The sequence below is a fragment of the Hyperolius riggenbachi genome, chromosome 8, assembly GCF_040937935.1.
Source record: "Hyperolius riggenbachi isolate aHypRig1 chromosome 8, aHypRig1.pri, whole genome shotgun sequence".
In the NCBI taxonomy this organism is placed as follows: domain Eukaryota; kingdom Metazoa; phylum Chordata; class Amphibia; order Anura; family Hyperoliidae; genus Hyperolius; species Hyperolius riggenbachi.
In genome coordinates, this window is record NC_090653.1 from 242,215,804 (window position 1) to 242,231,200 (window position 15,397).

Consider the following 15,397-nt stretch of genomic DNA (forward strand, 5'->3'; position numbering starts at 1 on the left):
CAGCATTATGGCTTCAGTGTAGAGACACCAACTCTTTCCACTGAGAACACAGGTGACACTCAGTACCTCACAGATTTTCTTACACCTTTCCACATTATGAACACAGTGTATGTGGTTATTTTGTATGTTTGTTTTTTGCTGTCTTGTTTTCTTTGGAGAGATTTTACCTCACTTTGGGCCACATCCTATTCGAGTTGATAAGTAGCTAGCAAATGCGAGCAACTTAGTTATCACCTTGCGACCGCACAAGGATTACTGGCAAATCCTATTGCCAGTTTCATTCGTGCGATGGCCAATCGTTAGCCTGAATGATGCTCCTATATCCTGGGTTATGGGGGAGCGAGGTGTTGCATTGTGGTGTTGTCCTTCAGTAAAATGGCACTGCTGCCTCGCTCCCCCAGGACTTGCACGCAAATCCGTCACGACAGCCTGCACTTACCGCCAAACAACTGCCGCCCCTTGCCGCAACTCCCATCGCTATAATTGCCTCTGAACCCTCACAAAACATCTTTGAAGATCCCGCCGGCGCTCCCCATTGGTTTGCACAGACCTAAATTTGTGTCTCTGTAGTGTTCAGAATCTTATTAAATATCTGTAAATTATTAAATCTCAGTTAATCTCTATAAAGTACTAAACCTCTGGGAATCTCTGTAGAGCACTATACCTCTGTAAGGATGCATCTGAAAATGGCGCCTGCGAATAATGGCGCACGGTGTTGCCGCTAATCCGTTTGTCGCTTATCACTATTTAACGTTAAGGCCTTATCGTTATTTAGCTCTGTTTATTTTATTGAAAATTAGCGTTAACGCACAGAACCCTCTCTGTGCCTATCCCTAACCCCTAGATCCCGCCTGGTGGTGCCTAACCCTAACCACCACCCTGGTGGTGCCTAACCCTAACCACCACCCTGGTGGTGCCTAACCCTAACCACCCCCTGGTGGTGCCTGACCCTAACCACCCCCTGGTGGTGCCTGACCCTAACCACCCCCTGGTGGTGCCTAACCCTAACCACCACCCTGGTGTTGCCTAACCCTAATCACCCCCCTGGCGGTGCCTAACCCTAACCACCCCCCTGGTGGTGCCTAACCCTAACCATCCCCCTGGTGGTGCCTAACCCTTACCACCCCCTAGTGGTGCCTAACCCTAACCTTGACAGTGTTACAATAAATCCATTCACCGTTTTGCAGTTAAATAACGGCTGCAGTTTGGCTTATGTAGGTTAACTATTGATAAATAACGTTACTGTGCGCAATAACGTCTGCTGTTTGGCATATGAATGGCGCTATTGATAAATAACATTACTGTGTGCCGTTTTTCTTCTTTTTTCCCTGTGCACCATTATTATGCAGTACTAACGATAAATAGCGATAAGCGTATCTTTTTTAATGCGGCGCCATTTTTATGCATAGCCGCTGTGCGCCATTATTCACTGATCCGCTCTGTAAATCTCTGTTAAATGCAATACCTATATGAATCTTTGGAATGTGCAGAATCTCACTGAATCTGTGGAGTACTAAAACTCACTGAATCTCTGTAGGGAACCAACTCTCACTAAGTGTCTGTAGGCGAATACATTTCAATGAATCTCTTTAGGGTAATAAATCTCAGTGAATCTCTGTAGAGTACTAAATCATAGTGATCTTTGTAGAATATCAGGTCTGTGTTCATCTCTGTAGAGTACCCAGTATCACTGAATCTCTATAGCGTACTTAAACACACTGAATCTCTGTAGGGTAGTACATTTCCGTGAATCAATGTAGGGTAGTACATGTCAGTGAATCTCTGCAGAGCACTAAATCCCAGCCAGTCTTTGTAGAGATTCAGTGATATTGTGTACTCTATGGAGATGAACAGAGACCTGATACTCTACTGAGTACTAATTCTCAGTGAATATCTGAATCATACCAAATCTCAAAGAATCTCTGTAGGGTAGTAAATTTCAATGAATCTCTGTAGAGTACCAGATAAGTGAATCCCCTCAAACAGTAATACACATTAAGCTGGGGGGGGGACACATTCATATCTTGCGTATTATTACAGCTTACGTACTGTATACAGCTGACATAAAATACATAAAATAGATATTTTTTTCTTAGAGTGTTATTTTTTGCCCATATGGCATAATCTACTGTATTCATGGCGTGATAAAATAGCGTAGTACCTGGACATACAGCTCTTCCAGTTCATTCTTGAATTTCTCTGGGTCTGTTGAGATGGTGACAGGTCCAATCTCTAAAAAAGTAAACAAAGAAAAGTGCACAATTAATGACAGGATGTGACCTCAACTCATGAGAATGAAAAGTCACATTACAAATAAAATACCAACAAGACTTCTGGTCTCCAATGACCCATGTCCACCGGCTGTAACATAGTTTATATTCTAATAGATGGAATTCTACAGGATTGTAATTCTGTCCAGCCAATCCTTTGGAGGCTCTACACAATGCAGCACTGGTCTCACTTTCCTTCTCTGCACTCAAGCAAATGCAGACTGGTCAGGATATACTGATTGGACTGTGCAGAACAGGAGTACACTGATGAGCTATCACTTTAAGCTGTGTACACACTTGAAAGATTGATGAAAGATAACAGACCAATTTTACCCTCTTCCATGTAGTATGAGAGCCATACTCTACACAGTCTATTCTATTGAGCTGAACTCCCCATCAGATAGAAATCTTTGCAAGATGCTGCACACATGCAAAAGATTGATTTCCTACAAAAGATCAGTTTCTGCAAAATGTATTCATAGTCTATGACAGTAGTCCTCAGAATGTGGCCCCCTGAGGCTTTTTTACCGGCCCCCCATGCACAAAATGTATTACAGATGCGGTCGGCTACATCGTTAATTATTGGTGGTCTGCATACAGAATGAAGCCAGAAAGCAGTAATTCGCTGATTTCCAATCAAATTCCACATCAGGTGACACTGCTGTCCAATTGGCCTGCAGGTTGTCACCTGGGTATACTTCACTGTCTAGTGCACAAAGACTTCTACATCATTTTATGTATACTCTGGCGCCCCCAGCAGTCTGAACTATGTTGACCCGGCCCTCGACCCAAAACGTTTGGGCACCCCTGGTCTATGATATCTGAAGATCTCATACACACCTTATTTAACAGACATTCATCTGCAGATCGGATCCACCAGGATGGATTTTCAGATCTGCAGATGATTGTCTGATCTGCAGATGAATGTCAGTTAAACAAGGTGTGTATGAGATCTGCAGATATCATAGACTATAGGCTCGTACACACGCCTGACTGCAGCCAATGACGGGTCCGTCAGACCCTCCCGCTGGGCGGGTTTTCAGCAGACAGTCCAGCGTGTGTACAGTCTGTCGGTGGACTGATAAGGCTGTTCAGAAACAGCCTTATCAGTCTGCCTGACAGACTGTACACAAGCTGGACTGTCGCTGGAACGCCCGCCCAGCGGGAGGGTCTGACGGACCCGTCGTTCCATAAAATCAAGCGTTTTGCAGGAACGGATCTTTTGCAGATACTGATCTTTTGAATGTGTACAGCATCTTTGTGTGCAGCATCTTGCAAAGATTTCTGTCTGCTGGGGAGTTCAGCTCCATAGAATAGACTGTGTAGAGTATGGCTCTCATACTACATGGAAGGGGGTAAAATTGGTCTGATATATTTCATTAACCTTTCAAGTGTGTACACAGCTTTACCCAACCAAGCCCAGAAGCTGCTGATCAATTAGCTCATAACTAGTAATGAAAGCAGATCTGAACTCAGAGCTTCCTCTCTGCTCTAAAAGATAAGCAACAGTATAATAACCTTAGGGCCCTTTTCCACTAGAGCGATTGTGATTGCTGAATCGCAAAATCGCAAATCGCTAGTGATTTTTAAATTGCTAGAGTTGTTACTTTATCATAGAAATCACGAGAAGTATTTTCCACTACAGTGATTCGATTTGGAAATCGCTAATTGCAAATCGCAATCGCTTGCTGGAGTGATTTTTACAATGATAATGCAATGCAAATGAAAATCACAAATCGCAATCGCGTAACAGAATTAATGAAAAATCGCAATCGCAATCGCTGGCGTTTGTGATTTGTGATTGCGATTGCTAGTAGCAAAAACATTTATTTTTTACAGCTGATAAAAATCCTGCAATTAATCTGCAGTGTGTCTACATCATGCTTTCATGGAAGCAGATATAGGGTTAACATCCTGTGCTTAAAAATTAGCTGATCTGTTACGACAGAGCAGATTCCTGAGCTGACACAGCTGAAATATCAAATTACAGTTGTGATTAGTCACAGATGGGGGGGGGGGGGTAGACAGGCTGAACTCCCTAAATACATACAGGGGGCATTTCTTTCTGTTTTCCTTCTGTCCTGTACAAGAGTTCAGGTCCACGTTAAATTAGCAGCTACTTTGCTTGATAGGCTCAGTTGGATGTTAGTGGGCATTTGCACGGAAAGTTGGAATTTAAGTTCATCTCTAGCAACCCAGATCCGGGGATTCTGCCAGCCTTGCTAGACACACATCATTGTTTTGGTTAGCAGTCTGAACATAGAGGAAAATGTTATCAACATTTTTGGAAGATCTTGCTCTGTTCTCTAGACGGCCCTAGAGCCTTATGGGTGGAGTATAGAGGTGTATATCTGCAATAATCACCACATCTCCAAATTCCAGACAATAATTATAAAGGGGATAGAAGTCTGAGTGGTTGCAGATGTTATTCAGTTATACACATTAGCGCTATCCTGTCATCACTAATCAGCAATAGGGATGAGTGTTCCGATACATACCACTGTCCCCAATGCTTTGGAACAGAACTGCGCACTACAGCAGGGTTAACTCAAGCTAAAAAATACCAGTTGCCCAGCTAGCCTGCTGATCCTCTGCCCATAATACTTTTAGCCATAGACGCTGAACAAGCATAAAGATTATGTTTCTGACAAAAATCTGACAAGATCAGCCGCATGCTTGTTTCTGGTGTGTGATTCAGAATCTACTGCAGCCAAATATTAGAAGGATGCAAAAGGTATCGTTTAAAAGGAAATAAATATAGCAGCCTCCATATCCCTCCCACTTCAGGCAAGCAGCAGCATAACAACCCAATTATTTGTTACAGCTGTTATAAATCTTGCTATAAATTTGCAGTGTGTCTACATCCTGCTTTCATGGAAGCAGACATAGTGTTAAGATCCTGGGTTTACAAATTAGCTGCTCTGCCGAGGAAGCCAGCTGACACAGCTGAGACATCAAATTACAGTAGTGATTAGTTGCAGATGATGGGAAATATATCAGGCTGAACTCTCTAAATACATACAGGGTGCATTTCTCTATGCTTTCTTTCCTTCTGTCCTGAGTACAGGTTTACTTTAAAGTGGATCCGAGATAAACTTTTACTCATGGCATAATTGTGTTCCTTTCATATAGTTTATAGGGCATTCCTCAAGCCAAATCCTTTTTTTGTTTTGTTTTAATACTTTTAATTCTCTATAAACTAAACAAGCCTTGTCCACAGCCCCTTTTGTGCCTTGGCACTGTAGCAAGGGTTTATGGGAGCTCAGTCTGGGCAGGGGGAGGAGGAGGCTACTAGCCATTGATTTCAGTGGCAGAGGGGAGGAGGGAGGAGGAGAGGTGACTGAATTTACACACAGGCAAGCTGATAGCATCTCCACCCCTCAGCCTGTGACAAACAGAACATGGCTGCCCTCATTGTATCACAGGAATAAATAATCATAAACTTTTGAAGCTGTTTGCAGCCAGATATGCTCTGTAAACTATCTAAACTTCAAATAAGATATATAGACAAGTTACTTGTTATAGTTAGTTTTTCATCTCGGATCCGCTTTAAAGGTGTTTTTTTATAGAGAGATAAAGCATGAGATACATTTTGTGAATAACTTCCATTGATCACTTGCTTTTGGATCAGTGGAGATTTGCCAACATGCTTACATAGAGACGTTTATGTCGGTTTCACACCTTGTGCGTGTTTGTACATGTTTTTAAAAGCCCACATTATTACAATTTATGCCATTGTATTCTACACAAGAGCGCTGCTAGTCAGCGACGGTGGAACACATTAGTGTGTATTAATAAATAACGTTTGTGCATCCGCTTAAAATTATATTGCATTTAGAATAATTGACTATTCCTGCAGCCTTTGCGGATATTACATATGACGATTGTACCGCTGTTTACGCTTTTTCTGTATAGATTTTAAACCCCGTTTTATTCCTCTTACTTCTAGCTCTTGTGCTGGAAATAAAACAGATTCATTTGCTTGTGGTTTCTTGAGTAGAATTATGACATCAGTTAAAGAAACTGCGTCACAAGAATAGCAAGGCGGCTTTATTCCATTTACAGGAACAGTAAAATGAAATTACCGCTTGCATTGTATAAGGGCTATTAAGGGAAAATATTAGCTGTTGCGCCAGGTTTAACATCTAACCAGGGAAACCACAGAGATGCTGTCGTGCTGATTTAGGCAGGTAAAAGACTGCAGTAATCTGAGCAGCAACTCAATGGAAGAGTCCCTGTCACGTACTCTAAACCCAATTTTACAACAAGGTCCTTCCAGCAGAGACTGAGATGAAATATGTTTTTTGGGTAGCAGGATAAAAAAGCGCCGGTGGCTAGTGGATGAAAAGGGCGACGCCATAGACATTAATGCAATTATCGTTAATATCGGCGAAAAAAGCAGAAAAAAAGGGTGTCCGATAAATATACCTAACAACATGAGTACATTAAAGTTTTTGAAGTATGTTATCGTTTTAGAAGCTTGCAACGTTATAGTTTTTGTCATATTGTTTTGTTTGTATGTACAGATTTGACGTTATCAAAGATATTATTGTTTCTATGTGTAAAATGGTGTTTCTGCAGGGGGAGTGGTTAGGCACCACCAGGGGGGGGTTAGAGTTAGGCACCACCGAGGTGGTTAGGGTTAGGCAACATGGGGAGGGGGGGTTAGGCTGTATTGTGGAATTACATAGCGATTTTTAGCGTTAATATATTTTAGTTATCAACTCCTGCCTGGTTTAAAATGGTATTTATTGTTAACCAATTTCGTTAACGATGTTTATGGTTATTGAGAGTTCGTTATTCACCAGCACCATTTTGTTATCCTGCCGAGCCCTTTTTACCTGGCGCCTGTTTTCATGCACACATTTTCTGGGGGAAGTCAAGGTGGCCATACATCAGGCGACTTGGTGGCCGATTGACCATACGACTCGATACTTGTAATCGGATCAGATGGAAATCTGTGCTGCCAAGGAGCATGCCCGATTAACGATAAATATGTATCGATCGAACATGCTGCAAGATGTAGGACCAACATGCTCGATTGGTGCATGACGGTAACGGCAAGCATTATCAGGACGAACACGGCAGAACCCCTGTATAATGTATAATGTGCCCCCTGTGCAGTATACTTTACCTGTCGGTGTCTGCCACTGGCTGTCTCCGCACTGCCACCCATACACGCGCTCCACATGGTTAATAGCGTATGCGTGGGCACATGTGTGGTCACACACATGACCACCTTGCACAGGCAACCACGTGGGGCCATGTGTATCGGAGACGGAGTCATGGGCGGCTGAACTGCTTGTTTGTCAGGCAGTTCAGCCTCCCAGCTGCCGTCCACAAGCGCTATTCGGTCTCTCACTGTCTCCCTCGGCGTCCCCCGCAGTAAGGCCCGGTAGCCTGGCTGAGTCGCGCTTCGTAGCCCTTGTCGCTTGTCCCCTGTTGTGCTCCCATGACCGAGAGCGTTATGAGCACTGTAGTAGTACTGCGCAGGTGCAGAGCGCTACCGGAGATGTGAGAAAGCGTGACTCGGACAGGATACCGGACCTTACTGCGGGGGACCAGAGCCACCGGGTGAGACGGTGAGGGACTGATCGGCTGTAAGGGGGCTTAAGGAAGCCCCAGGTAAATATAGCACCTGAGATGTGTTCATCTCAGGTTCACTTTGACCTATTTAGGGAGCAGATTTCGACGAGCTGATTTACAAATTTTTACAAATTTGACACTCCGGCCGATATGCAATTAACGTTTTTTCCTAGGTGATATTTTTTTAACGTTTCAATAAAATGCCTTTTTAAATCACCAGCAAGCAAGAAAATGCCCAAAATAATTTTGATGGTACTTTTTCACCTACTTTTTAGTACGTTTTCAGTTGAAAAGTCCTGGAAAGATATTTTAAGTAGATGAAAAATTACCTCCTACGAGAAAACTCAGGAGAAAAAGGGGAATTGCCAATGGGCCCCAGTGAGGAAAATGGCATTCCATAATGCACAATAAAAAAAGCCCCGTAGATTTGCGAGCATTTAATAGTCCCCCTAGCGGACCAATACTCCTCATTTACATGTCTATAACTCTTCCTTTAAACTCAGCCGGTGCGTAACGTATACAGAAGCCTCCGGGAAGAATTTTCCAGTAAATATCCGGAACAGCTGATTCTCTTTGAAGAGATCAGACAGGCCAGTGTCAGGTATGCATGCTGACTGCAAAGGGACTTCACGCTGTAAAGTTCATAAACTTTCCCTTCGGGTGAATTCCTCGGGGGCCATGACGGGCACATGGTTTGCGCAACAAGAAGATAATGGCTGGCAGTGAGCCAACACACGTCCGACACACGTCTGACTGTACGGCCACTACATGCGTGGGCATGTGACTGTGTTTGAAGGGCACTGACCGCCTATGAAATGGGGAAGTAGTCATCCCCTCAGTCACCTCATGGGTCAGGGCAATAGTACACGCCTAGGCACCTTTCTCATTATGAAATCCAACCAAAAATGAGAAGTGGGGTTAAAGGACCACTATCATAAAAAACATGTAAAATTGTACAATACATGTAAAGCATAAAAGTAACAAGTATGTTTCTTCCAGAGTAAAATAAGCTATAAATTATTTTCCTTCTCTGTTGCTGTCACTTACAGTAGTTAGTAGAAATCTGACAGAACTGACAGGTTTTCGACTAGTCAACCTCTTCATGAGGGATTCTCAGTATTTAAAGGGGAACTGAAGAGAGAGGTATATGGAGGCTGTCATGTTTATTTCCTTTTAAGCAATACCAGTTGCCTGGCAGCCCTGCTGGTCTATTTCTCTGCAGTAGTATCTGAATAAATTCAGAAACAAGCATGCAGCTAGTCTTGTCGGATCTGACTTTAAAGTCTGAGCCACTGAAACACCTGATCTGCTGCATGCTTGTTCAGGGGCTATGGCTAATAGTATTAGAGGCAGAGGATCAGCAGGGCTGACAGGCAACTGGTATTGCTTAAAAGTAAATAAGCATGGCAGCCTCCATATACCTCTCCCTTCAGTTCCGCTTTAATTTATTGTTTACAAAAGCACTCCCTGGAAAGGATGTATACAAAGATGCAGGCCATTCCCCCGTCTCGCTCACACACACACACACGCACACACACGCAAACACGCACACACACACACGCACACATGCACACACGCATACACACACACACACTTGTTTGCACACTATCCTGGCAGTTGGACGTTCACTTAAGGCAGCCATACACTGGTCGATGTGCCATCAGATCGACCAGCTGACAGATCCCTATCTGATCGAATCTGATCAGAGAGGGATCGTATGGCTGCCTTTCCTGCAAACAGATTGTGAATCGATTTCAGCCTGAAACCGATCACAATCTGTTGTGGTGGTGCTGCCGCCGCTCCCCCCGCCGGTATACATTACCTGAGGCTGGCTCCCGGGCGTGATGTCCCCGTCATGTGGCACCTCCGGCTCCGGCATCCGCATAGAACTTAAGCTATCACACCAGTGACAGCGGAAGTTCAAATAGAGCGCCCTCTAGTTGTACTTCCGCTGTCACTGGCATGACAGCGGAAGTTATACGAGGATGCCGGAGGTGCCATGACGGGAGCAGTGACGGACGGGATGCCCGGGAGCCAGCCTCGGGTAATGTATACCTGATCGGATCGGCCGCCGCTAGCGACGCGCTCCCTACCCGCGGGCGATCGAGGGTAATTTCCCGCACGGCGCGATCGACGGACCGATCCGATTTCGGGAGGAAATCGGATCGGCGGGTGCGTGTTGCGCGAACGATTGGCAGCAGATTCGATCCCAGTGATCGAATCTGCTGTCGAAACTGCCGCAAATCGGGCCAGTGTATGGCCACCTTTAGTGCTTAATTACACTAAGGGCAATTTTTGCTTTTTTTAAGCTCCCTAAAAACGCTTGTGCAATGATTCTCTATGAGAGTGTTCACATCTAAGCGTTTCGATTCCGATACGCTCACCAAAGCGCTGCCTGTACCATTTTTAGGGCGATTCACCTCAATGGAAGGTATAGGGAAATTGCAAACTGCTTGAAAAAGCGCTTTGTATAGCGATTTCCCAAGCGCTTTTAAGAATAAATATTTTGTATTTATTCTTTTCCGGGTCAAAGAGTTCACTTCCTGACTTGCGTCAGGAAGTGATAAAAACGAATCGCTCTGCAAAAGCGTTTAAAAAAGCGCTTTAGAAAAAATTGCAACGCGCAGGTACGCGCCATCAGCAATTGCAATTTTAAATGTGAACAAGGCCTAAGTGCTTTTGAAAATGAAGAAAACCCTGAGAAGCCCCCATGAAGAGATGGGCTAATCCAAAACCTGTCAGTTCTGACAGATTTCTACTACCTGCTGTTAGTGACAGCAACATAGGAAAAAAGTAATTTATAGCACATTTTATTTGTACGGTAAGTTTATTTTATTTATGTTACGGATAAGTAGGGTGATCCAGGGGCGTAGCTAGAAATGACTGGGCCCCATAGCAAAAAAATGTTATGGCCCCCCCACGACCTTCCAAACCCACGGACCTCGGACCTCCCACCCAAACATTCCTCCAAAACCCTCCACCCCAACATTTCCACACCCCTCTAAATACAGTATAAGTAGCCAGGTCTATAGGTGTCCCCAGTTTAGGTAGTAGTCAGGGGCATAACTAGAAATCACTGGGCCCCCTTACGAAAATTTGGAACCCCCCACATAGCTACCAAATAATCGTAATGGGGCAGTGTTTCACTATAAAATAATTGTAATGGGATAGCGTTTCACCATAAAATAATCGTAATGCAGCAATGTTTCACCATAAAATAATCGTATTGCAGCAATGTTTCACCATAAAATAATCGTATTGCAGAAATGTTTCAACATAAAATAATCGCAATGTGTGCAGCATTTCCCCAGAAATTAATCGTAAAGTGGGCAGCATTTCCCCAGAAATTAATCGTAAAGTGGGCAGCATTTCACCAGAAAATAATCACAACGTGGGCAGCATTTCACCAGAAAATAATCGCAATGTGGGCAGAATTTCAGCAGAAAATAATCACAATATGGGCAGAATTTCAGCAGAAAATAATCACAATGTGGATATAATTTCACCATAAAATAATCATACAGTGGGCAGCATTTCACCAGAAATTAATCGTAAAGTGGGCACGTGGCGGTCGTGACGTCACTCCTCCTTCCTCCCTGGCTGGCCGGAACTATAGAGTAATTGTCAGGTTGGCCGCCAGGGAGTAAATCAATGCGCGCCGCCCGTAAGTAGTCCCCCTCCTCACCAGCCACACTTAGCGACGAGAGGAGCCGGGGGCGGGGCCAGTTGTTATAATTATCGGGGGGACCCCGGGCCAGCATTATTATAATTATATATTTTTTTTAAAGTCCTCTCTCAGCTGCGGGCCCCCTGTGACGTAGGGCTGCCGCGGGCCCTATAGCAATGGCTATGGTTGCTATACTGATTTCTACGCCATTGGGGTGATTTGAAAACAAAACACACACAGACACCGGAATCCCCAGTAGTGTAATATGTAAAACAATTGAAGCAAATGGCGGAGAAGAATGGGTACTCACAAAGGGAGGTTGCAGGCGGGCAACCAAACCTGACTCTACTCGTGGTGTCCTGTCGGACTGGACGTGGTCACTCTCTTGTTACAAAAATAGCTCTAGATGGTTGTAGGGTAGAAGGCAGTGGCGGCTCCAGCTTCAGATTTTTGGGGGGGCTCAAAGGGGACACAAGGGCTGGCAGGCTGGGCTTGGCGGGGGGGTGGGGGGGGGTTGGGGTAATTGACATTGGGCGTGGTCATGACGTCATGTAAGCGGGGCTAACTGTAATGTAGTTGTACCAGCTAACGTAGTTACATAAAAAAATGAAGTAAGCGCACATAATGACAGATAGCCTTTCACCAGTAAATGCACATAAGAGTCAGCTTTTCACCAGTAAATGCTCGTAATGACAGACAGCGTTTTCCCAGTAAATGCACATAATAGACAGCTTTTTCACCAGTAAATGCACATAATGACAGACAGCGTTTCCCCAGTAAATGCACATAAGAGACAACTTTTCACCAGTAAATGCACATAATGACAGACAGCGTTTCCCCAGTAAATGCCCATAAGAGACAGCTTTTTCACCAGGTAATGCACGTAATGACAGACTGCATTTCCCCAGTAAATGCACATAAGAGACAACTTTTCACCAGTAAATGCACATAATGACAGACAGCGTTTCCACAGTAAATGCACATAAGAGACAACTTTTCACCAGTTAATGCACGTAATGACAGACTGCATTTCCACAGTAAATGCACATAAGAGACAACTTTTCACCAGTTCATGCACATAATGACAGACAGCATTTCCCCAGTAAATGCACATAAGAGACAACTTTTCACCAGTAAATGCACATAATGACAGACAGCCAGTGTCCCCAGCATAGGTAGCCAGGTGTATAGCTGTCCCCAGTATATGTAGCCAGGCGTATAGCTCTCCCCAGTATATGTAGTCAGGCTGGTGGTGGTGGGCTGGGGGCCCCAGGGCACCTCAATCCTGACTGGTGGTGGGCTGGAGGCCTCAGGCCTGCGTGGCTGGTGGTGGTGGTCTAGGGACCCCAGGGCAGCTCAGGCCTGGCTGGTGGTGGTGGGATGGGGGCCCCAGGGACGCTCAGGCCTGGCTGGTGGTGGTGGGCTGGTGGCCCCAGGGCAGCTCAGGCTTGGCTGGTGGTGGTGGGATGGGGGGCCCCAGGGCAGCTCAGACCTGGCTGGTGGTGGTCGGATGGGGGGCCCCAGGGCAGCTCAGGCCTGGCTGGTGGTGGTGGGCCCCAGGGCAGCTCAGGCCTGGCTGGTGGTGGTGGGATGGGGGCCCCAGGGCAGCTCAGGCCTGGTGGGAAGGCCTCAGGCCTGGCTGGTGGTGGTGGGATGGGGGGCCCAGGGCACCTCAGGCCTGGCTGGTGGTGGTGGGATTGGGGTCCCAGGGCAGCTCAGGCCTGGTGGGAAGGCCTCAGGCCTGGCTGGTGGTGGTAGGATGGGGGGCCCCAGCCGCAGCTCAGGCCTGGCTGGTGATGGTGGGATGGGGGGGCCCCAGGGCAGCTCAGGCCTGGCTGGTTCTGTGGCCCCCCAGGGGCGTGCTCACTCAGAGTTAGGCCTAGGCTAGTGGTGGACTGGTTGTGTGCCTGCTGGTGCTTGGCTCAGGAGGCCTGGGGGGGCTGGGGCAGAAAAACAATTTGGCAGTTGACTGGCTGGCTGGAGAGGACAGCCACCGCACCCACCTTGTCGGTCTGTCAGAGTTCCGTCTTCCAAGTCCTGCTGTGCTGGCTGTCAGCACCAGAGTCCAGCCTCCAGTCCCGTGCGCTGTTTGTGGGTCGGTGCCTGGCCTGGGTGTGTGTCACACTGTCACACCGCGTGACTGGCGTGCCGCAGAGAGAGTCTGGAGAGTGACGCAGACACTCTCATGTCGGCGGCAACTAGCTGGCTGCGCGGCGGGCAAGTGTCACGTGACGCCGGACGTTGTCACGTGACACACTTTTTTAACGCCGCTAGACGCGGCGAGACGCGACCACCACGTACGTACCCCCTGGGGCGGGCCGCTCTGCGTGACTGAGCTGAGCCTGCGCCCAGCCCAGGGTGGAAGCAGACATGTCGCCAGGGTGGGTGGGAGTCCGTGGGACTGATCGCTGGGGTGGGTGCCACCCCAAGCCAAGCCCTCGCCCTCCTCCCAGGCAGCCAGGCTCGGCTCCGCCTCCACTGCAGTGCAGAGACAGATGACGAGCCGAGGTCGGGTCGGACACTTTCTCGGAACTTGAGGCAGCCGGTGGGGGGGCTTTGAGGGGGGCTGATAAGTTGCCAGCTGGGGCTGAAGCCTGGGTAAGCCCCAGCGTGGCACCGTCACTGGTAGAAGGCCCTAACCATAAAGACTAACCCTCCTGAAGAAAGGTGTGTGACACAAAGGGGGATAAGAGGGGCCCAGATAATGATAAAACTGTGTTAAAAACTGTTAAAATAAAAGGGGTGAGGTGGATTACCTCAATGACAACAAAGTCAGATAAGGACAAAGAACTTTAATATGCACCTGGATTCATGTATTTTACATTTTACAATTTTAAGATAGTAGCCCTTTAAACTGTAAAATTTAAAGTGTATCCGAGCCAAAGTTTGGGTCCATGTGCAGCTACCCCCATGGGCTGCCGCTACCCAAAGCTCGGGCCTTTGTGGCTTTTCCTGAAATCCGTCACTGGATATTTGTGGCTTTCCTATGAAAACTAGTAGTCCCGAAAACAGGAAATGAAGATGGGCAACAACGAGTTTCTTTCTATCCTACTTTACAAAAAAAAGTGCACACCCTCGATTTTCGGCATTGATAGCCAGCTGGTTCAATCATAATGATTTAATCTAGCAGATATCGCTGACGCAACATGGCCACCCGTAGTTCTGCTGTTGATGAGAAATCTTTTCCTTTTCTCAAACGGATCATCAGGGGGCTGATATTGCGATGTAACCCCTCCCACAATGTGATATCAGGACCATGGTGCTGACATCACATTGTGGGAGCCTTATTGCATTGTGGGAAATAACAGCTGTTTCCAACTGCCAAAAAGGCAAGCAGCATCTCCTTCCACTGACATCACCTGCCAGCAGTAAAAATGTCACCATGTGATAAATGTCAGAATGTAAATCAGTGAAAGGAAAGATTTTACAATGGGCAAAAACTGACTAAATAATTTATACATAATTATTGTAAAAATTAAGCACTTTTGTTCATTACGTTATTTTCAGTGGAGGTCCTCATTAAGATCTTTTTATCTGAATCAATAAAGCTATACCTTTTATACATTCTCTGTTCATACAGAGCTTGTCTCTCTTGACACATACCGTATTAGTAATAATAATTATATAGTTCCTATCCTACTTACAACTTTTTATTTTTTCATTACAAGTTATAATAAACCAGTGCTTCATCTGTGCAGAAGGAGCAGTCCAACTGCAGCAGCAGCAGCTCTCCTGAAAAGTAATTAGAAGCCAAAACCCTTGTATCTGGATAAACAAACACTCCTGACATCAGGATAGTGCAAAGGGATAGTGCTAAAAAAAAAGTTCAAAAGGTCATTATTTCTCTATGTGTGAGAGCTGGACGCACCAATTT

General features: G+C 45.9%; 1 protein-coding gene across 1 annotated transcript in view; it reads right to left on the bottom strand.

Annotated features, from left to right (window-relative positions):
• Window positions 1-15,397, bottom strand: part of HMCN2 (hemicentin 2) — a 408,064-nt gene that overhangs the window by 365,023 nt on the left and 27,644 nt on the right. Inside the window, exon 2 of the mRNA XM_068248458.1 lies at window positions 2,162-2,232. Coding sequence (XP_068104559.1) covers window positions 2,162-2,232 — 71 coding nt within the window. The remainder of the gene's footprint in view (window positions 1-2,161; window positions 2,233-15,397) is intronic.